The sequence below is a fragment of the Xenia sp. Carnegie-2017 genome, unplaced genomic scaffold (assembly GCF_021976095.1).
Source record: "Xenia sp. Carnegie-2017 unplaced genomic scaffold, XeniaSp_v1 HiC_scaffold_6, whole genome shotgun sequence".
NCBI classification, from domain to species: Eukaryota; Metazoa; Cnidaria; class Anthozoa; order Malacalcyonacea; family Xeniidae; genus Xenia; species Xenia sp. Carnegie-2017.
The window spans coordinates 20,588,644-20,612,033 of record NW_025813526.1 but is presented as its reverse complement, the minus strand read 5'-3'; the positions used below and the strand labels follow the sequence as shown (position 1 = coordinate 20,612,033).

At 34.8% G+C, this 23,390-nt stretch overlaps 3 protein-coding genes and 2 long non-coding RNA genes across 7 annotated transcripts; 4 read left to right on the top strand and 1 right to left on the bottom strand.

Moving 5' to 3' along the window:
• Positions 1–1,524: 1,524 nt before the first annotated feature.
• On the bottom strand, positions 1,525–2,656 carry LOC124458443 (protein ALP1-like). Its single transcript, XM_047008471.1, has 4 exons — positions 2,610–2,656; positions 2,294–2,535; positions 2,030–2,227; positions 1,525–1,946 (listed from the first exon to the last, which is right to left on the bottom strand). Exons 1-4 carry the CDS (start codon positions 2,654–2,656, stop codon positions 1,840–1,842), a joined length of 594 nt encoding a protein of 197 aa, XP_046864427.1. The 3' UTR covers positions 1,525–1,839.
• A 5,143-nt stretch (positions 2,657–7,799) lies between these two features.
• LOC124457298 lies at positions 7,800–8,788 on the top strand. Its single transcript, XM_047007572.1, has 3 exons — positions 7,800–8,282; positions 8,470–8,572; positions 8,664–8,788. Exons 1-3 carry the CDS (start codon positions 7,842–7,844, stop codon positions 8,786–8,788), a joined length of 669 nt encoding a protein of 222 aa, XP_046863528.1. The 5' UTR covers positions 7,800–7,841.
• A 105-nt stretch (positions 8,789–8,893) lies between these two features.
• On the top strand, positions 8,894–10,776 carry LOC124458448. 2 transcript variants are annotated; one of them, XR_006953190.1, is made up of 3 exons: positions 8,894–8,933; positions 9,182–9,263; positions 10,155–10,776. It is a non-coding gene; the product is annotated as an uncharacterized LOC124458448 (long non-coding RNA). The 2 variants fall into 2 exon arrangements; XR_006953189.1 differs by having other exon boundaries at positions 9,412–10,776.
• Positions 10,777–11,401: 625 nt separating this feature from the next.
• On the top strand, positions 11,402–18,729 carry LOC124457297 (DNA polymerase zeta catalytic subunit-like). The gene is given in 15 exon segments (XM_047007571.1): positions 11,402–11,599; positions 11,692–11,778; positions 12,779–12,865; positions 12,955–13,051; positions 13,117–13,204; positions 13,206–13,235; positions 14,079–14,169; positions 14,324–14,403; positions 14,599–14,668; positions 14,835–14,942; positions 17,875–17,929; positions 17,932–18,093; positions 18,096–18,276; positions 18,357–18,464; positions 18,602–18,729. Coding segments are annotated over 15 exon segments (1,548 nt in total). The 3' UTR covers positions 18,708–18,729.
• Positions 18,730–18,967: 238 nt separating this feature from the next.
• Positions 18,968–22,200, top strand: LOC124458444. Of its 2 annotated transcripts, XR_006953185.1 has the most exons (4): positions 18,968–19,004; positions 19,077–19,238; positions 19,668–19,762; positions 21,918–22,200. It is a non-coding gene; the product is annotated as an uncharacterized LOC124458444 (long non-coding RNA). The 2 variants fall into 2 exon arrangements; XR_006953184.1 differs by lacking the exon at positions 21,918–22,200 and having other exon boundaries at positions 19,668–20,296.
• The last annotated feature ends 1,190 nt before the right edge of the window (positions 22,201–23,390 follow it).

The window sequence follows — 23,390 nt, the reverse complement described above, 5'->3', positions numbered from 1 at the left end:
GGAAGTTAAAATGTATGTATTGGCCAATCAGTGTAAAGCGACTGAAGCGACCAAAGTCAAAAGTTCAACATGTTGAACTTTCAAAGCGACTAGCTGACGCGACTACGCTACTAGCTTAGTAACCACGCAAAGCGGTAGTTTTAGACGAGAGACTAAAGCGACTGCCTAGTGTGTTTCAGCCTTTAAGGGTTGACAACAAGATTCAACGAACAATGGCCCCATTCACACCTTTAATGGCCAAATTGTACGTTTCATATAAAGTTATCATAGGTAACGGCAGCCGATTCAGATCAAAGTAACACTCTAAAGGCTGAAACACACTGTGCAGTCGCTTTAGTCGCGCGACTAAAACTACCAAATTGCGCGGTCACTAAGCTAGTAGTTTTAGTCGCGAATCTAGTCGCTTTGGAAGTTTAGCATGTTGAACTTTTGACCTTGGTCGCTTCAGTCGCTTGCATGTGATTGGTTATTTCCTTGCTGAAAATGTCAATTTATGAAGTTAACGTGAACTAAGATGGCTGGTTACGAAGAAGTGCTCATAAATTCTTTTCGCAATTTTCCAGTATTATTTGATCTTGCGGACAAAAATTATAAAAATGAGCCGATGAGAGTGAATGCGTGGCATCAAATTCTAGACGATCTGAGAGCTGTTGGCTTTACAGGAACAGGTAAGGAGCAATTTATTTATCTTTGATATTTTTCAGTGATGCCGTGATAAGAAATGTTGTTTGTTGAAATTTGGATTGTTTGAGATATTGAGCATATTGTTTTATTAATTTTATCAGTTGAGGAGCTCAAGGCCAAAATGAAAAGCCTTAGAGATGTATACGGCAGATACAAAAAGAAAAACGATGCTGCCATAAAATCAGGAGCTCCAGCCTCATCCACACCATCATGGGAGTTTTGGGGTTTGATGACAATGGTTGGACGATTACAGAAAGCGCCGACGGTAAGGCATACATATTAACATTAATGTCTCCTGTTATTATTGTGTTACTGTATAGGGCTGAATGTGTTAAATAGCATTATGATCGTGGGTTTCAAAAGTGTTAATTCTTTATATAGAACATCAACTAACATGTCTGTCACTGTGATTGAAGATGAATCAGTCAATGAAGTTACAGATGAAAGTAACAGCATTGGTGCGTTGACACTCACAGTAGATATTCTGGAGAGCAGACAGTTTTCTGAAGCAGTCGATCCGACTTCGCACTTAATCTCATTCCAGCCCATATCAATACCATCACCTATTTCATCCACCTCAGCTTCATCATCTAGAGCAGCAACACCATCGGCATCACCTCCACGATCACACAAAAAAGAGAAAGAGAGTTCAAGATGATGGTCCTACAGAATACCAGCTGCGGTTGCTGAGCAGTTTGGAAAAATTACTCAACAATCAGCATCTCCCCAACTGAGTCATAATTGGACGAGTATGAACATTTTGGCAGAAGCATGCGTTACAAATCAGAAAGCTTCCTTCTGATTACCTTAAAGCACTGGCTATAAAAAGAATCCAGGATGTTCTTTTTGACATTGAATGGGATGAAAAATAATTGTGCTTTACTCTATATTACAACAAAAAAGTAAAATAAAACTATATCAATGAGTTCTTTCCACATATTCCTGCTGCCATGAAAGTTGACCAACTTCTGAATTAAAATACATTGCAAACTCGTCTCTGATTTTGGATGCTTCACTACTGTAGTTTCTTTGTTTGTTGTGAGCTAATGGTTCAAGCACACGGGTTGTTTCTTGCGTCCAAGACCCTTCATGAACATTTCCTGATGGATCCACAGTATCTGTGAAACCAGCTGGACTATAGGAAACATGGCGTGTTCAGAGGAAATTGTGCAAAATGCAAGTAGCCTTGACAATTTTGGACACATTTTCTGGTTCTGCTATAATGGTTGTTTTAAGTATTCGCCACTTGGATACCATTATACCTGATACAAATATCAATTGAAGAGAATATTGAAAAGTGTTTGATTCAAAACTCCATAAAGAAAATGAGCATGTAAATACAAACCAAAGGTGTTTTCTATTGTTCGCCGAGCTCTTGACAATCTGTAGTTGAAAACTCTCTTTTGAAGGCAATCCAGTACCCTTCCTGGATAAGGTCGCATCATCCAGGTTTTAAGAGGAAATGCCTCATCTGCAACCACAGTATAGGGAAGGCTTTCATTTGTTCCTGGTAAAGGCTCATCAGCAGGTAGATGCATCTCACCTATCAAATAAAATTTGTAAGGTGAATACTACTTTCAACACTGAATACTTTAAAGAGATATGATACCATTTAAAAAAGCTGATCCAAATTGTGAATTAGCAAAAACTCCCCCATCACTCCATCTTCCAGCTTCACCAATATCCACAAAGATAAATTTGTACTGGGAATCGCACAAAGCCATTAACACCAAGGAAAAGTGTTTTTTATAATTGAAATACAAAGATCCAGAGTTTTTCGGAGCCTGAATAGCGATGTGTTTTCCATCTAGTGCTCCAATGCAGTTTGGAAAATTCCATGTATAAGCAAATCTGAAAACATACAACAAACAATGATGCAGTGGCACCATAAGTCTACAATAAAGTAACTCATGTTTTAACTTTACCCTTCAGATATTTTCTTCCAGTCACTAGGTTGCGAAGGAGCCTTCATGTATGTGGGAACAAGAACTCTCAAAGTGCATTACACGTATCGTAAACAACCTCACGAACTGTGCTAGCCCCACGACGATAAGCAAATGCTATGATTTCCTCATTTGAGTATTTTGCCTACGAAGAGATGGACCAACCAAAGCCAGCAACTCATCAAATATTTGAGGGCTCATACGAAAATACAGATTAAACTGCTCCTCATCGGTTCTTAGTTCTTGAACCAAGTGCAGAAAATCTCCTTGTGCTCTTCTTTGCGTGTTTAATTGACGAACCCGCCACCTTTTCATTTTATCATTTTTTTTCCGTTTTTCAACCTCTTCCAGCTCGTACAAAATGCAAACAGATGCTAGTAACTTAGCCTGATGACTAGACGCCATGTTGATAGTCGCTATTTGGTCGCAATGCTCGCTTTTGCATGTGTGTTTCTGACGTTCAAGCGACTAACGCGCGCGCATCAATTCACTTTAGTCCCGCGACCAAAGCGACTGCACAGTGTGTTTCAGCCTTACGAATGACATCTAAGAGTGCCGATGCTTCAAATAGCAGCTTCGTTAGGTTTAAAGCCAGTTATGTTTAAATCTTCTTTGTTCATGCTGGATACAGACACTTCATTTTGTATTTCCTTTAAAACCTTAGTATAAATGTATATTACATATTCGAAGTTTGCCTGGATATATTATTGCTTCTCTCAAATTGTGAAAATTTATCATCTGCAATATATGTAAGTAAATAATAGTTCTAACTTGTGCTAACGCCGCTCTCTTGACGTTGTTGGTGTTGGTGATTTCTTCCAAATAGTAGGTACGGCACCAGGTTTGAGCCGTCTAGTCATACCACTCAAATGGAATAAACGCTCAAAACAATCTTCGAGAAGTGATTCGAACAAATAATTAATCGAATTTCGCGCGAACTCGGATTAAAATTTGCGCGCTTCGTCTGAACAAATTTAACCCAAATTCTTCTCAAAGACTCGTCATTTGGGCTTTTATGCAAAGAAATGCCTGTACTTCTAATAGTTTTATTACTGCAATCTTGCCCAAAACAGCGTGTTGGGATGTTAAAAAAATTGAAATATATAACCTTTTAAATCTCTATTTGTATATAGTGTTATATTGTAAACAGCCGCAAGTTAAGACTATGACGTCACAAGCACCTTCCTTCTTGAAAATACAAATATAGCGCCTTTTAATGGCGGCTCTTAAAGTTCAAGATTTATCGCTTCGTAACTCGAGCAGCATTAAATATATTGCGATAAAATTTCGCCAGAAGACATTTTTTTACATACACTATTAATCTATGAAAAAAAACGAGAGGCAAAATTTTCGTCATAGTAACACTTTAAGGGTGAATAAGGCGTCGGCAGTGTCGATGATTTTGAAGCAAGATGGTGAATAGTTGGTTTTACATGAGTGAGATTTAAGAAGGTGTCGTTAGACATGAGAGTTTTTGTCCGTTGTGGTATGTTCCCTGATTCTGGTGGATAAATGGCGTGAAGTTTCGCCAATGTATCGGGAATTACATCCCGCGCAATTAAATTCATATACCACCAAAGATTTAATTGAATCAAGGATTGGGTCTTTGAATGAGAAAAAGTTTTTGATTTTGAACGATGTGAAAATTAGTCGAATGTCAATATGTGTACAGAAGCGTTTCATAATGTTTGTAAGTCTGCGTTGTGTGTGTCGTGAGTAATGTCCGATGTATGGTAGTTTGAGGTATAGAGTTGTTATTTTGGAATTTTCATTTGTGTTGGTTGTAATCGTCGTGTCAGGAGTTTCGGTGTCTAGTTTAAGGTTGTTGCTTTGTTTGTTGTTGAGATATCGTTTTCGGTTCTGTTAATAAAGTGTAGTGGCTAAGAGTTTCGTAAAAGAGTGGATGTGATGTTTTTTATGTCTCGTTGATAGCCAATGTTCGTATTGTTAAGTTTGTATGCTCTGTCGATTAGTGTGCGTATAAGTGCGGTTTTGTATGAAAGCGGTGTAAAACTAAAATAGTGCGTCAGAAGTCCTTTGTATGTTGGTTTGTGATATGTAGATGTTGTACAGCTGTCATGGGATTTTGTTAGTAAAATGTCGAGAAATGGCAGTTGATCTTGTTGTTCAGTTTCAAATGAAAATCTAATTTTGGGTGCTGTGAATGATGAAAAGTCGTCGAGGAAAGTGAAAGAATCTTTAGAGTGGTCATCTGGTATGAATGGTGTTGGTAGAGAACTAAGATACTTAGCTAAATTGTAGTTGAACGAGTTAATTGATGAAACTATCGGTCGTAGTGGAGGCGATTGTTCTGGTTCTCGTTTCTTGTGAAGTTTCGGTAAGCCATAGAAGCGTGAGGGTTGAGAGCCTCTGGGAAAGATATCATTATAAACTTTGTTGTTAATCGAGTCTTTCTTTAGAAGCTTCCCTAACAGTCGTTGTAGTTTGGCTTCACGTGATAGTGTGACGTCTTCTTTGAGTGGGGTAAACTTTGCTGTATTGTTAATGATTTTAAGGCTGGAGTTACGATACATTTGACGATCCATAATTACGACGCCGTTGCCTTTGTCCGGTTTGAGAATGATAATGTTTGGATTGTTGCGAATGTTTTTAAGGATGTGGTGTTTTTTGAAGTCAGCTGGTGTCGGGTGATAAGATGAGATAAACCAGTGAGCGATGTGTGCCAGCTCTGTTTTGAGATGAGCGAGAATGCTGTGTTTTATAGTTTGGTGGAAACCAGCTGACTTCAAAAAACACCACATCCTTAAAAACATTCGCAACAATCCAAACATTATCATTCTCAAACCGCAACGGCATCGTGGATCATCAAAATGTATCGTAACTCCTGCCTTAAAATCATTAACAATACAGCAAAGTTACCCTCAAGACATATCACGACCAAATAAACTGTTGAAAGCTTCTAAAGAAAGACTCGATGATAACAAAGATGATATTCTTCCCAACCCTCACGCTTCTGTGTCCGAACTCTGAAAACAGATCGCCTCCTACGACCGATAGTTTCATCAATCAACATACAATTATAATTTGCTAAGTATCTTAGTTCTCTACTAACACCACTAATACCATATGACCACTCCACTAAATTCTTTCACTTCCTCGACGACTTCTCATCTTTCACAGCACAAACATTAGATTTTCACTTGAAACTGAACAACAAGATCAACTGCCATTTCTCGACATTTTACAAAATCCCATGACAGCTGTACAACATCTACATATCACAAACCAACATACACAGGACGTCTGACGAACTATTTAGTTTCACACCACTTTCATACAAAACCGGACTTATACATAATCGACATACAAACTTAACAATACGAGCAATGGCTTTCAACGAGACATAAAATCATACTCTTTTTACGAAACTCTTTCACTTCTTTATTAACAGAACCGTAAAACGATCTCGACAACAAACAAGCAACAACCTCAAACTAGACACCGAAACTCCTGACACGACGATCACGACCAACACAAATGAAAATTCAAAATAAAACTCTATACTTCAAACTACCATACATCGGACATTACTCACGACACACACAACGCAGACTTTAAACATTATGAAACGCTTCTGTACAGATATTGACATTCGACTAATTTTTACATCATTCAAAATCAAAAAGCTTTTCTCATTCAAAGACCCAATCCCTGATTCAATTAAATCTATGGTGGTATATGAATTTAAATGCGCGGGATGTAGCTAATTCCCGATACATTGGCGAAACTTCACGCCATTTATCAACCAGAATCAGGGAACATACCACAACAACAGACAAAAACTCTCATATCTACCGGCACCTTCTTAAATCTCACTCATGCAAAACCAACTATTCACCCTCTTGCTTCAAAATCATCGACACTGCCGACACCTCATTCACCCTTAAAATCAAAGAAGCACTCCACATAAAAAAACTAACCCTGACCTCAATGTTCAAGTTTTTAAATTCAATACAATATTTATTTTATAATACGCTCGGACGCTCCCCATTAATTTATTTTATTTCCTTTTATTGTATCACTTATTATTTCACTAAAGTAAATGGTTTGAACCCGGGAGTATCGTTAAATGTTTTGACTCTGAAGATGACTACCGCTAAGGTTGTCGAAACGTCAGTCAACAACAACAAAAACAGTCCTTCTCAGGACTTTATTAACCTGGACGATCATCATTTACAATCTTATTATTTCACTCATACTGAAGATGGCATAATGAGACGTCGAAACATATCTATTTTAAAAAAACTTGTCGTGTATATTAAATGCGCATTAGCAATAGTGCTTTTACGTAATTATCCATGAATATCTTATTTCCTCTACTACCTCGTGACCATGCACTTGATGTGTATCGATGTAGAACATTACTATTATATAGTAGAAATTTATTTCTTTTATTATTATATAAAGATATAATATATCTTATATGTTTTATAAGATATATTTTGATTTGAGCTAGTTCCAAATCTCACCAAAATCAACAAATTTATCTTTATAAAACATTTACATACGTACATAACGCGGAAGTAGAATATTTTACAGAAAAACAAAATAATCGATAAATGGACATGAAACATTAAATCACAAAATCAAAATACAATATAACAACGAAGGGTAAAGTTTAAAATCAACATACCTCAGAAAGATTTCAAGACACAACGAACTACATGATATCTGCGCGGCGTTCTAGTCGAGTTTGTGGAATAATTTAAATGATTGACGTTTCCGGTCACGTGAGATATGCTACCCCTACCCTAGGAAAAAGGCTCCTACAATATACCGGAACAAAAACCCTTTCGTTTTACCAACAAGCAAATCACTCTGAAGATGACTACCGCTAAGGTTGTCGAAACGCCAGTCAACAACAACAAAAACAGTCCTTCTCAGGACTATACCAACCTGGACGATCTACATTTACAAACATGTTACAAACATCAAACAAATCACCCATTCGTCTTATGAGACGTGGCTAAAAGCCGGTAAAGTACGGGTACAAAACGTCGGCAGGTAGTCGTGGAAGATACATACGTTGTACTTTGGTCGTTTAACTTATGTTATTGTGTCATTGGTAATATCGATAATATTTTCTGATTTGTGATTTTCTTGCTGGTAATTTTAAAAGATGGCAAGGTACACCAAATAACGGCCTTATAGCTGTTAGACTTTTCAACATTTATTATCATTTTATAGATTTTTATGATAATTTTATATCATGAGGAGGATGGCCATGTTGAGAGAGAGGAGGTGGATTTGTCAGAATTGGTTCCTGAGGATCATAGAGGAAGCTGTTCTATTAACAGTCCTGATAATTGTGGTGCATTGGAAGGCCATGAACTGGGAATGGAACAAGATAACAGTGATCTTGAAAGTGATGTTCACCATGATTGTGAAGAATCATCTTCTTATTACCAGAAAGTTGAAAGAAAACAAAAAGCATGGCAAATTTTGCGACATTCAATTATAAAAACTACATTTCAGTTTGCTGGCAAAACTTGGAGCAATCTGAAGTGTATTCAGTGCGATAATGAAGCAAAGTTTAGGTGCAGCGATTGTGGTCCAATGGCAAAGTATTGTGAGAACTGTATGTTAAAGATGCACACAACCGTAAATATTTGTCATCATGTTGAAATATATAAGGTAACCTTTATGAGCTAGATATTATAAAAGTGTTTACAGTTAACTCTCTCAACACTTGCAACAAAAAAATCAAATGAGAGTTTACATTGTGAAACATGCTACGAAGCACTAATCTAATATTTTGTACGAATGCAAGAAAGGGGATTGTTTACAACTAATTTCTACGAGGTTATTCATTGCTTTGTAGGATGGCATGTTTTGGCCATATAAACTCATGAACATGCTGGTGTATGATTGTTCATGCCAAACAGCTCGTCACAAAAGAAGTGTTTCTGTTGTTGATGTTAAAGGTATGTTATATGTAAAATGTGCTGCAAAAGTTTTTCATTTTAGCTGGGATGGTTCAACACAATTATAATTTTGGATCTTTTTCAATTTTAGGCACCTTTTGTACTGTTGAGGTACACTTTTGCTCATGCTCTCAGAGTTTGTTCAACTTCTGCAATTTGGCCTTTGGGGTGGAACACCTACAAAACCAAGAATTGCATTTGCAATTGAGTTTTTGAATTGATTCATTCTGTGCAGATGGAATGCCAGGCATCAATAAAAGCATTTGTCAGTCATTTGAAGAGTTTAATCATAACCACATATTCTCTTCTTATGCAACACCAAAATGTATCCTGTCATTATAGATGCTTTTGAAGAATATAGGTAACTGCATGTAGGTCACTGATTTATTGCACTGCTGTACTACGTATGAATTGCTGGGAAAGTTGCAGTCAATTTTATAGCCTAAGAATCTCATCTTAAGAGATGTATTTAATTGGAGGAAATCAAAATGCTAAAGTTTATAATGGGAAAGAATTTTTCCTCAAGTATTACTGTCTTGCACTGTATTTTGTTTATGTCATTTGTTTAAGAGTGCATAATTGCTTACTTTGTGTCATTGTTTTTTTCAGAATTTACAGACATAAAGTAAACATGTTGAGCTGTGTTATTCCTGAGCTTGATGAAGGAAATATCTGCCCTACTTGTCCCAAAGTGAGTTTATTCGTATTACTTGTTTAACAATGACAATTTAGTAAAAAGAACATTAGCAATGCTATCTCAAACAGCTTTTTGACTGCATCATTTGCATCATTGAACTCAAATACATTGCATGATTTTATCCTTCACCATTTTATTGAAGACTGATGGTGTGATCTTTGAGTCTCTTGATGCTCTATTTATTGGAAATTTTACAAGTTGTTGCTGTGTTTTCATTTTCTGGTAAAATCCCTTTTTGTAATGTATTCCAAAACTGTGGTAATACATATGCCAGGTTAACAACATTATCTGAGATCCAACATCCAAGTACAATCCGTGAGTATGCGCTGTAATGTGTGGGATTGCTTAGGTATATTGATGAAATATTCTTTGTGGTTGGCTTAGAAAATGATAGCATGCTCTTGAAAAAGGCATAGTTATAGCTTGATATAGCCATCATAATCATTACAACCACGCCACAAACATTGCTACATGTTTGGAATGGATACGCTTTGGAACAATTGTCTGTGCACTTGTGTCCTCCTCTAACCCGGCATCTGCTATCAGGATCATAAGTCATTGTTACTGAGTAGTTGGCTATGCTGTCGCAAATATTATGTGCCTTGATGAATTTATCTAAAATGTGTAGAAGAGTGTTAGGAAATTGCCAGTCTAATGAATCCCCATATGTAATGTTTTTGTCATTAGTGTCTACATAGCAAAGTACCTAATGGTTTCCGGGGTGCAAATCATCTCCAAGGAAAGTGTTGCCATTGCTTTTTTACCAACATTTATGGCAAAACAGAACTTTGAAATGAATTCATATTTAGCATGGTGTTGGGCTGTTGTGGGTGGCTTTGTTCCATTGAGGTACACATAATATGTATCTGTTTTCTTTTGGTTTAGGTTTTTTGTCAACCAGCATATGTGGTCACTTGACACCCATCTGTCAACACATAACCTGGACATCTCATTGGATGACAATTCTCGTTCTTTCATAATCTCACTGTATGGGGTTCTGTACAAAAGCTTCTGAAAGGCTGTAATTGAAGCAGCTGATGGATGTTCCACCACCGTGTCTGGTTTGTTCAATGGTCGTGAAAACCAGGCAATTTCCTCTTCGACTTCTACTTGTATGCTTTTTAAGGTGTGAAATTTCTGCAGATTGGTGATGCAATTGATATCTAACCTTCCTTGTGATGTGTTGATACATGCTCCTTTGCTTGTACTTGATGCCTCAACTATTTTTCTCCATTGTTGCAACTGGTCCATACTTGGCATAGATGTTACATGGCAAGGATCAACAACTGAATCATCATCTGTACTGCAATTTACACCTTTGGTAAACCATTTCTCAATCTTTGGCAACAAAGACTCAAAAGCCTGACCTCTAGTTAGCTTGCTCAGTACGGGCTCTATCTTTTTTGAAGCTTTTTTGAGAGACAAAACCTCCAAATAAATTATGTACATATAATTAACAAAACTAATTTCCATTTCTATATTATGAATTTTTAATGCAAGACTTTAATCCTATGTCATGTCAGGGCCTATATTCATGTTGCCTTGCACCCTCATCCCCATTGCACTGCAAAGGTCTGAACTAAATAACCTAAATAACTGCATAAAATTTGCAAGTAGTGCAATGCAGTGGAAGTTCAGGGTAAGTCAGAATATGTTTATGTTTAGTAGCTTATTATAAATTTAAAATACTATAATAACAACACTGCTGATATTGTTATAATTATTACCAATTATTTCCAAAATATTGCCAATACGGCAGTTGTCAAGTAGTTTCATGTATTCTGACTTACTCTGCAGCGAAAGTGTTTTGCAATTCAGTTAATGTATGTGCATATGCTTAGTGTGATGAAGCAATTAAACTTGCAATACCTTCGTATTGTTATTCCACATACCGCTTTTCACGAATAATAAAGAACTTAAAACGTTAAGATATTTAGCTTTATTATAGAGCAATACAATGGAAGGAGAACAAGAAAGTTGACAATGCGCATACGATGATGTTTTTTTTTACAAAAAAGTTAAAGTGGGTAAAATCGTATTTCGCGGCAAGACGATAAAACAATTCGCGCGCGTAACCATGGTGACATTTAATATTTATCTTTCAGTTCACGTTTCACGTGACAAATTTCAACATGGCTTCTGTGCTACGATCTCTCGATTTAGCTGCAAGTCCAAAATCGTTGGTGTCTTATCAAAGTGATTCTTCTGATGAAGAGAGAAGTAATAATGATAAATCTAAAGAAGGTGAAAAGTCAATCGAGAGCACTGTCAATATGGATGCTCTAAAATCTAAGTTTCTTTTAAACAGCGCGCCAATTGTTGATGCTAAGGTAAAGTGTAATAGTTTTTATTCCCAAAGTCCTAAATAGGCAACTACCAACACCAAGGCTAAATCTATGGTACAATTTGCTATGCTTTAAAGGGAGGAATTGATTGGAGAAGACACATCGATCCTTCAATGAAAGAAGTTACATTTAATGCAAAGTATGACGAACTCTTTTCTGCTTCGGTACGTTAATAATTTAATCATTGGCACCATTTACATGCACATGGACAAAATCATGATTTTGAAGAAGTCTACTATTTTACATTGGACCTCAAAATCCATTTAAAACGAAGCAGCAAAGAGCACATAAAAATATGTTGTCTGGCTATGTTAAGCCAGCTCATATCAGTAAATTTCAATTTGATAATCAACAAAAACATTTTCAAGTTACGGTTAGAGGAAAAGCAAGCATAGTTTGAGAAAAATGTATTTGTTAATGAGTTATGTGTGATCTTTTGTTTTAATAAATCACAGGTTATGCATTAGATCCAAGTGATGACACAGCTCACATTGAAGAGAAGTTAGTTACAATATATGTATATAATGTTGTTACAATGTGCTTATAGCATAACTATGATATAGCATACATCTTCAACGATAGTCATGTTTGTGCAGGAACGCACTTCTCTCCAAAATTTTATGTGTTTTACATTGTGGGGAGGATTTATTGTAGTGTAGATTGATACTAAAACCCAATACAAACCAACTTTTTCATCCTTTATTAGTTTCCGGAATAACTTTTTATACATAATTCACAATATGTAGAGGGTATCAAACACTCCTACATCAAACATGTTCCTCTGTGAATGCATCAAGTCTGAAATAGAATAATGCTGAAGTATTATATCACTCAATTACTTTGAAATGATTCAAGCTGATAAATGTTTATTTGAGTGGAATATGATGAATGTGCTTTGTCATGAAATTACCTTAAAAACATAATGTAGTACATGGCTCTTAATTATTAGTAAATAGGCTTGCTAATGTTTTATGTTCATATCAATTGTTATCCATTAAGATTTGTTGGGGATGTTGAGAAAGCAAAGGATAGCAAGGGATTGACTGTGTTTGAAGCTACAAAACAGCGGGTGGGAGATAAGAGGAAAAGAGAGGATAGGGCAGATCCTGGTGTGATTGATGGATACAAGGGTACGATTACTACAATAATTATAACTTTTGAAAGGTTGTCCTACTATCTCTTATTCTCTGGTATCCTATTGCACCATGGAGCAAGTTTGTTGATGAAGAAACTATTGCTAAACCATCTGAAGTATTTCAATTACCCAAATAAAGAGTTTTATAAACATATTTTTCAAATGAAACAATTATTTTTCTGGCGTTTTACCTTGGTAAATACAGGAAGAGTCAACAATCCTTGAGGAGTATGAATTATCAAAGAAATACAAATCAAAGAAAGATGATATGAAACCTTCAGAAGAGAAATCCACATTACACAGTAAGTTAAAATTTTCATACTTTCTTGTAGTTTCCTAAACTTTACCAAATGTAATTATTTTTCAGTTAAAGATGCATATGACTATCAAGGAAGATCATATCTTCACATTCCACAAGATCTTGGCATTAATCTCAAGTCAGATACTCCTCCAGAACTTTCTACCAAAGCAACGTATTCATACGTGGTATGTAAACAATTCTCCATTTAGTTCATTTATTGAAAATCAAAAAATGGAAGTTAAAATACCAGAAATGACGTTAAACGCGCTATTGAATTTTAGTTGTTCTTGTATTTGTTTGTTTTCTGTTACTTTACTGTAAAACAAAAACGGAAGAAATACATGAAAGTTTACTTACTAAAATGTTATTGAAAACGCCATAGAACGTCTGACTTAGAGTCATCAATATGCTTTAAATTTTTTAGATTTTAAGGAAAACACACAATAATTGAATTAAGTTTAAAGACAGTTTATGATATAATTCTTGATGGTATTGAGGAAGTTCAATTATACATTACAGTATTCATTAGAGAAAGCGTCTCATCCAAATATAAACTTAAAATATGAGCGTTTTTTTACTACGATGCTTCTCTTTGAGTCAAGACGTTTAGGTGATCATTTGATATGTTTATAAAATCATATTTATCAGTGTATTATTTATTATAAAGTAATGATTTGTTCTAGTACTACGTACGTATGTTTGTAGATATTGTATTGGACTTCCTTAGCACTTGTTTTAAGAAACACGGCTAACTTGACATTTACTTATCATTTGACTCTGAAGATGACTACTGCTAAGGTTGTCGAAACGTCAGTCAACATCAACACCAACAGTCCTTCACAGGACTCTACTAACCTCGACAAAAACGTAACGATACTTCCTGATGCAAATATTCACTTTATACAGCACTTTTTAATAACATTTAAGTGTTTCTTTTCTTGTAGTTCATCCTTCTACCGTCGTGATAAAAGAAAGCAATGGAGATATTCTTACTTATGTATTATTGTATTATTTTATGTTTCTCTTAGGTCTGGTCACACTAAAGGTGTTTCTGCAATAAGATTCTTTCCTAAATCCGCTCATCTTCTTCTGTCGTGTAGCATGGATTGTAAAATTAAGGTAAAAAGTCATTTTCTCTGTCTTACATGTCGTTGTTCATTTTGAGTTTGGTTGTACATCGTTGAATGTTCCTCCAACATTACTGGAGGTGAGAATTTTTAATAAATTACCATCACGACAAGCAATACATTTGAAACAATACATTTCCTTTCAGAAACTGCAAGATGATATTCATGTAAGCGCCATTGGCTCTGTTTTTGTAAAATCTAACATAAGACGAGGAATTTTACCCAGGTAATGTGGGATATTTCACATTCATTTGGTTACAGGTCACGTTTTTATTGATTCAAAAGATTGTTGAAAAAATAACATTTGCATTTTGTAGTATATTTTGCAATGTACATTGCGTTCCTTCTTAAGTCTTTACTGTCCTAAATGGGTCATGATATCTTTGGCTATTATATGTTCAATAAGTTTGATTTATTTTAGAATGTTGGAGGAGATATTAGACACACGTATTATGGTAAAGAAAGCTATGAAAGATTGTAAAGATGATAAAGTAAGTTGGTTTTATTAAACCTTTGTTATTGAAGCGATCTTTGATGTTTTTATAAGATCCAGTAGCTAAAACGTCATGTAGTTTTCATCATGTTCAAAAAAGATGCCTTTCCACTCTTCGTTTGTTTTCTTTAATCATTCAATATCATAAGTAATTTACATTTTAGACTCTTCTTCAACTTCTTGATGCTCGACAACTTGCTTTAAAGTTGATTGCAAATGTCACTTATGGTTACACCTCAGCAAACTTCTCAGGACGAATGCCGTGTGTTGAGGTAACTTTGATCTTGTCATGATAGAAATTTAAACAAACGATAGCTCTCCCCATTCCATCTAAACAGACCTTGTGCCCTAAACTTTGTATTCATGATAGAAATTTAAACAAACGATAACTCTCCCCATTCCATCTAAACAGACCTTGCGCCGTAAACTTTGTATTCATGATAGAAATTTAAACAAACGATAACTCTCCCCATTCCATCTAAACAGACCTTGCCGTAAACTTTGTATTCATGATAGAAATTTAAACAAACGATAGCTCTCCCCATTCCATCTAAACAGACCTTGCGCCGTAAACTTTGTATTCATGATAGAAATTTAAACAAACGATAACTCTCTCCATTCCATCTAAACAGACCGTGCGCCGTAAACTTTGTATTCATGATAGAAATTTAAACAAACGATAGCTCTCCCCATTCCATCTAAACAGACCTTGCGCCGTAAACTTTGTATTCATGATAGAAATTTAAACAAACGATAACTCTCCCCATTCCATCTAAACAGACCGTGCGCCGTAAACTTTGTATTCATGATAGAAATTTAAACAAACGATAACTCTCCCCATTCCATCTAAACAGACCTTGTGCCGTAAACTTTGTATTCATGATAGAAATTTAAACAAACGATAACTCTCCCCATTCCATCTAAACAGACCTTGTGCCGTAAACTTTGTATTCATGATAGAAATTTAAACAAACGATAACTCTCCCCATTCCATCTAAACAGACCTTGCGCCTTAAACTTTGTATTCATGATAGAAATTTAAACAAACGATAACTCTCCCCATTCCATCTAAACAGACCTTGCGCCGTAAACTTTGTATTCATGATAGAAATTTAAACAAACGATAACTCTCTCCATTCCATCTAAACAGACCGTGCGCCGTAAACTTTGTATTTATGATAGAAATTTTAACAAACGATAGTTCTCCCCATTCCATCTAAACAGACCTTGCGCCTTAAACTTTGTATTCATGATAGAAATTTAAACAAACGATAACTCTCCCCATTCCATCTAAACAGACCGTGCGCCGTAAACTTTGTATTCATGATAGAAATTTAAACAAACGATAACTCTCCCCATTCCATCTAAACAGACCTTGTGCCGTAAACTTTGTATTCATGATAGAAATTTAAACAAACGATAACTCTCCCCATTCCATCTAAACAGACCTTGTGCCGTAAACTTTGTATTCATGATAGAAATTTAAACAAACGATAGCTCTCCCCATTCCATCTAAACAGACCGTGTGCCGTAAACTTTGTATTCATGATAGAAATTTAAACAAACGATAACTCTCCCCATTCCATCTAAACAGACCGTGCCGTAAACTTTGTATTTATGATAGAAATTTAAACAAACGATAACTCTCCCCATTCCATCTAAACAGACCTTGCGCCGTAAACTTTGTATTTATGATAAAAATTTAAACAAATGATAACTCTCCCCATTCCATCTAAACAGACCTTGTGCCGTAAACTTTGTATTAATGATAGAAATTTAAACAAACGATAACTCTCCCCATTCCATCTAAACAGACCGTGTGCCGTAAACTTTGTATTCATGATAGAAATTTAAACAAACGATAACTCTCCCCATTCCATCTAAAAGACCTTGCGCCGTAAACTTTGTATTCATGATAGAAATTTAAACAAACGATAACTCTCCCCATTCCATCTAAACAGACCGTGTGCCGTAAACTTTGTATTCATGATAGAAATTTAAACAAACGATAGCTCTCCCATTCCATCTAAACAGACCGTGCGCCGTAAACTTTGTATTCATGATAGAAATTTAAACAAACGATAACTCTCCCCATTCCATCTAAACAGACCGTGTGCCGTAAACTTTGTATTCATGATAGAAATTTAAACAAACGATAACTCTCCCCATTCCATCTAAACAGACCTTGCGCCGTAAACTTTGTATTCATGATAGAAATTTAAACAAACGATAACTCTCCCATTCCATCTAAACAGACCGTGTGCCGTAAACTTTGTATTCATGATAGAACTTTAAACAAACGATAGCTCTCCCATTCCATCTAAACAGACCGTGCGCCGTAAAGTTTGTATTAATGATAGAAATTTAAACAAACGATAGTTCTCCCCATTCCATCTAAACAGACTTTGCGCCGTAAACTTTGTATTCATGATAGAAATTTAAACAAACGATAGCTCTCCCATTCCATCTAAACAGACCTTGCTCCGTAAACTTTGTATTCATGATAGAAATTTAAACAAACGATAACTCTCCCCATTCCATCTAAACAGACCTTGTGCTGTAAACTTTGTATTCATGATAGAAATTTAAACAAACGATAGCTCTCCCCATTCCATCTAAACAGACCTTGTGCCGTAAACTTTGTATTCATGATAGAAATTTAAACAAACGATAACTCTCCCCATTCCATCTAAACAGACCGTGCGCCGTAAACTTTGTATTCATGATAGAAATTTAAACAAACGATAGCTCTCCCATTCCATCTAAACAGACCGTGTTCCGTAAACTTTGTATTCATGATAGAAATTTAAACAAACGATAACTCTCCCCATTCCATCTAAACAGACCGTGTGCCGTAAACTTTGTATTCATGATAGAAATTTAAACAAACGATAACTCTCCCCATTCCATCTAAACATACCGTGCGCCGTAAAGTTTGTATTAATTGATTGTATCGATATTATATATATTATATATTTACCAATACACATATATTTTTAGATACATTAAATATATAATATATTTACTACAGATAATTGATAAATATATAATATATATAATGTAGATACATGTTGATTATTATGATTATCGTGAGCCTGGACTTAGTCACATGCTCAAATTAAAAATCTATCAAGTGCTTATTGTCATACTGGGTTTTTTTTTACTCTTAAAACCATCTCAATATTTTTTTCTGTTTTTCATCAGATTGCTGACGCCATTGTTCGTAAAGCACGCGAGAGCCTGGAACGAGCTTTCAATCTCCTGAACACAATGATGTGTGGGGTGCTCGTGTGGTATATGGGGACACCGATAGTCTTTTCGTATTAGTAAAAGGTGCCAGTAAAGAGGAAGCGTTTAAGTTTGGAAAAGAAATTGTTGATGCTGTTACTGCAGAGAATCCTAAACCTGTGAAACTAAAGTTTGAAAGTCTTTAAGGATTTTATTTGAAGAAAGAGACGTGAATCTTGTGAAGAAGTTTGTCCAGCGGCAGTTCGTTAAAATGATGAAAGATAGAGTATCGATTCAGGATTTCATCTTTGCTAAGGAATATCGTGGTATGAAAAGATATAAACCAAAAGCATGTGTTCCAGCTTTGGAAATTGCAAGGTTCATTTTATTGTTGAAATGAAAAATCCTCTTTAAATTGTTGTCATGATTACAGTTTTACTATTTCTATTTTTGTATAGACGTTATTTGTCACGTGATCGTCGCGCGGAATCTGGCGTAGAAGAACTTGTACCTTACGTCATTGTTAACGGCAGTCCTGGACTACCATTGATTCAATTGGTTAAAGAGTAAGTTCAAATGTTGCTGTCTTTCATTATTTTACGTTATGTATCATGACAAAAGCTGTTGGAATGTTATTAATAAATACTTTAGTATAAATATGAATGTCTTCATTAAACAATCTTCTTGTTTTAATTTTCTTCAGTCCTATTAATGTGTTAAATGAAAAATCTACGCCTCAATGCCATCTACTATGTTCAGGAACAAATACTTCCTCCATTGGATCGAGTTTTTTCGTTGATTTGTGTTGATGCTTTTTCATGGTATACACAACTACCCGCTATATCCCTCGACATCGTGTTATTTAAGGAAACTAAAAGTTAGTTGTCATAAGTACATTCATGAATTGATGCAAAAGCTAAATTAATTTATTTGAACAAATTTTCTGTTCGATTTCTCGGGTTTTTTACAACTCTACACTGTCCTGTATGTGAACAATTAACACTGCACGGTTTGTGTCAAAGTTGTCGTAGCAACCCTCAAAAGTCTGTCTTTATTCTGGCAAGTGGAGTGGGAACTGGGAAAGAAAATGCAGTCATCTTAAAGAGGTATGCATAATAAATAACCTAATAATTATGGTTTGTCTTTTTCATGACATTTAATTTTTTTTCATATTGTAGATATGTTTTCAGTGTTGTGGAGCTAGAGATGAACAACTGAGCTGTATATCACTGGATTGTCCTGTCATGTTTAAACTAGAGAAGTTAAAAACAAATATGGAATATGGAATGACATTAAGAGACTTTCAATAAACAATTGAAGAAAGTTATGGTCAGTCAGAGGTAAAGAATATAACCATCAAACGTTGATGGTATATTATCATCGTTGAAATCTTGATGAAATAGTGATTTCACATCTTTCACTAGAGCATTTTCTTGGCAAAGCACATTTGTTAGAGGTTTAACTTTGTGAGGTTAAACCAAAGGCGGCCCAAAAAATCACTTAAATCATATAAAGAAACGATAACTCGCCCCATTCCATTGTAACAGACCGTGCCCCGCAAACTTTGTATTGATTAATTGTATCTATATTATATATTCATTTATGTATTTGTTTTTATTATTTATTAATACATTTTTTTACGTAAATATATAATATAGATACTATCAATCAATACAAAGTTTGCATTGTCTGTTGTTATCGTTTGTTTATAATTTCAGTGATTTTTGGCCATGTTAAACTTTGTTATTTAAACATTCATATTTTTATAGCACAAATCTAAAGGGTTTTGGAGTTTCAGTAATTTATAATGGATCGTAATGGATCACCGTTTCGCTATTCTGTCAAGGATTGCCATCTAATACAGGTATAAATGTACATAAATGATCACAAGAAATATTTTTTTGTTCAATTGACTTAATTTCTTTAGATATACTAAACAATGTCATTTCTATTATTCATAAAATATTCTTTTGTTTTTGGATCACTAACATTGTTTCATTGTAACTCATTATTTTCGATATCAACAGACACATAAATGCAAGCAAAAGATTAATTAAGCATAGAGGGACAAACAACGAAGCATGCAACGTAGATATCAAAATAAGCCGAATAACAAATAGTGACTTTTAAACAACTTTCATGTTAATAAAATATTTTATTTCTTCAATTCATTTACCGTTTCACCAGTTTGGTTGCTGACGCATTCGACAATTGTTTGTTTAATGTGCTTATAACATTTTAAATTTTCCTTTTAATAATTATACAGGATGTATCATTGAAACATTCTTTATACAATGATAATTTGTAAGAAATAGGCACTCGATGAGTACGTAAGGATTTGCTTTTTTATGATTGACAATTACAAAATACCAGTATGATTGATATAATCTGACAAAAATGGGTTGGAACTCAAAATGTTGGGTATCAAAACACAACACCATAACAAGGTTTTGCCAACACAACCACTACAACTTTGTTGTTTACATTTTCTATGTTATGTATCTGCATAATGTCAAAAACATCTCGCTATTGCCTGCTTTTCACTAGTCTATCGAACATTGGTGTCTACTATCAAATCTCTTAACAAACAAACGTTTAAAAAAAAAAAATTTGGGAATGGTATATAAAAAAGTGGAAATATAAATTACATTATATCTTAGTAATGAGATGCCCCGTTCCTCGTCGAAGACATTTCTCAATACTGCCTTTGAAAACGTTTTAACCTATGTATTAAAAGCAAATATTGTTTGCTTACCATTATTTTATTTGCTTATATATTTTCAAAATTAGCCCTGTTCCTCATCAGAAAATTTTAAATAATGACAAACATTAAACCGTTTAATAGATTAAGACATTGCGCACAACTGACACCAAATTTAACTGAAACATACAAATGGATGCGCGAATAAAATACCTTTTCAGTATTTAAATCCATCAATGGTTGCAACAGTCCAGAAAAATACAAGCAAAATTAAATTTCACGTTCGTAAAATACGTTGCAAGAAACATTGTGACTCGTTATTATGTAAAAATTGCATGCAATACTTCCAAACACATTGAAATATATGTTTATAAAATGTCACTTGCATCTTACTTAACTTTGATCCCCTCCCAACAAACTAATTTCCTCTTCGGATTGCTCAATTATGCTCCATTTTCAAAATACCCAGAATTGAACAATGAAACACAACACCGCCTTAACTTTTCAAGTGTTACATTGTTTTATCATGACAGGTGATATTCTTAAATCTTAATTCCTAGTTCTATCTTATCAACGCAATTAAAGTAAAAATATGTAATTATTTAGCTGTTTGTCAAAGTCAAATAACAATTTTCGTATCCGATAACTGTAATGTGTCTACAAAGAAAATATTCTATAAACGCCACATGAACTTTTACAAGGTCATGTTCATAATAGCCTAATATGTCGAATTTCACCTCCCAGCTGTTAATTCCTTATAAAATATGAAGAACTTCTATTATTTTTAGAAAAAACTAGGAAAGTTTTAAAATCTTAAATTTTGGGTGGTGTAAGTTGAAAATTTAACTCTTTGTAGTATTTCACGTGCGCGAAAAATCATGATTCTTTTGATTTTAAGTAAAATAACAATTTGGCTGGTCGCCTAATGCCCGCTAGTCACCCACATTATAGATATCATATCTGAGCTTAATTAGCAAAGTTTTATCGTGCCTTTTGGCGCTATTGCTCTACAAGTTCTTTGTGATGGAATCTATTCGAATTAACTGATATTTAGCAAAACTATTCTTGCCTATACACAACTTAAGATAAAAAAAGTTGAGATGTTTGAAACTGGGGCGTTTCTAAGAAGAAGTATTGCCAATTTTTTTTCGACTAAGCTGAAACATAACGCAATTCATCATGAAAAATACTTTACTAATTCTTAGATGTGCATGCAAGTAAGGATAAACCAGAAAATAGATCTTATTTTTGCCAACTTAAAAAATGATATAATTATTAAGTTTTATCTTTACTAAGTTTTATCTTACGCTGTTGACAGCTCCTGTATGTTTTTTGTCAAAGCGAAAGACGTTGATTGCTATTAAAGAAGAAATATTCTATAAAAGTCACGAAAACGTCTGAAACTTCAACTCCCCGTCTCACAAATGAAAGTATCAAGTATAAAGTAAATATTGACTTTTTTAATTACTCGTGTATCTATTATATAAAAGCATGTCGAATCTTTGTTGCCATTATTTGGAAACAAGATCTTGGAGGAGTTACCGAAAGTAGAAAGTAAGGTCTCTTTTTCTTTGTATTTCAATTAAAACATGTTTTATCAATTTCGCCGCGTTTTTGCTTAGTTTGAGCTATATAGCCTTTTATCAAACTTATCATTGAAACGATATAATTGTTCAGTTGGCCTTGACTTGTCGATTTATTTTCTGAATCTATGAAACTTTCAGTCGTTTAATTTCTACAGTAAGTTCTACAACCTTGAATCGTAGTTTTTGAGTTGTCGTCACTAAAACATTTGTTGATCTTTTGTTTTTTTCTGTGCGTTTAGTGTTATAATACTGTCGTTAAAGTGGTTCTATGACGAAAACTTAACATTAAAAAATCATCGATTTTAGCATTCGATAGCTTAAACACATATCAATTATTGCTTTCGTAAAATGTAAGCAAAAATAATAATATAACGAGGGAGTTATGAACATTTGAAATGTCTAATTTTCATGTCCGCCATTAAAATCGGCCATTTTGAGTATTTGCAATCAGCAAAGTTTGTGACGGCATAGTTTTAACACGGCAAGAAGCGCACATTGGAAAGTATACAAAGTAATACATAAATAGAGCAAAAAAATGTCAAATTCATCGAGATCTAGCCTGCTCTCTGAGTCTTCGATCGCGACAAACGCATCGATTTCTTCATCGGAATTTGTGAAGGCAAATTTGAACGAATCTAATTCGGAAATTTGCCATTTGTCGATAATATTGAACGGCTTGCTTCGCCCGATGAAATTGCTGAGTACGAAGCTACAGTCGCAGAAGAACGGCGGGTTGAAGACATGCTGCAAGATCGTTTTGATGCCCGTGTTGATGTTACTTCATGGTAAGATGTCATTCTTAGTGTGTTACTTTGATCTGAATCGTCTGCCGTTAGCTATTATAACTTTATGGAAATATACAATTTGGCCAATATTAAAGGTGCGATTGTGGCCATTGTTCGTTGGATCTTGTTGTCAACCCTCAAGAGTGCCGATGCTGCATGGAAATAGAGCAATGCCGTGGTAAAATGTATCAGTTCGAAATCGATGAAATGAAATGCATTTTGGATCACCACGGCTTTAACGAAGTTTGCCTGAACGAATTTGTTCTTCAAGCAGCTTCGTCAGGTTTTAAGCCTAGGCCACACTATCGTCCATATCGACGAAAATTAGAACGAAAACTTCCGCAACGAAAATTTTGAACGAAAACTCGACGAAAATTTCGTTTTCGTTCACATTAGAAGAGTTGAACTTTTGACCTTTTT

Bases quoted from the DNA above. Each gene is read 5' to 3' on its own strand.
- LOC124458443 (XM_047008471.1), bottom strand. From the start codon at position 2,656: ATGAAGGCTCCTTCGCAACCTAGTGACTGGAAGAAAATATCTGAAGG. The intron at 2,536-2,609 runs GTAAAGTTAAAA...GTATGTTTTCAG, and splicing joins TGGAAGAAAATATCTGAAGG to ATTTGCTTATACATGGAATT. The intron at 2,228-2,293 runs GTATCATATCTC...TTTATTTGATAG, and splicing joins TGGATCAGCTTTTTTAAATG to GTGAGATGCATCTACCTGCT.
- LOC124457298 (XM_047007572.1), top strand. From the start codon at position 7,842: ATGATAATTTTATATCATGAGGAGGATGGCCATGTTGAGAGAGAGGAG. The intron at 8,283-8,469 runs GTAACCTTTATG...ATTGCTTTGTAG, and splicing joins ATCATGTTGAAATATATAAG to GATGGCATGTTTTGGCCATA. The intron at 8,573-8,663 runs GTATGTTATATG...TTTCAATTTTAG, and splicing joins TTCTGTTGTTGATGTTAAAG to GCACCTTTTGTACTGTTGAG.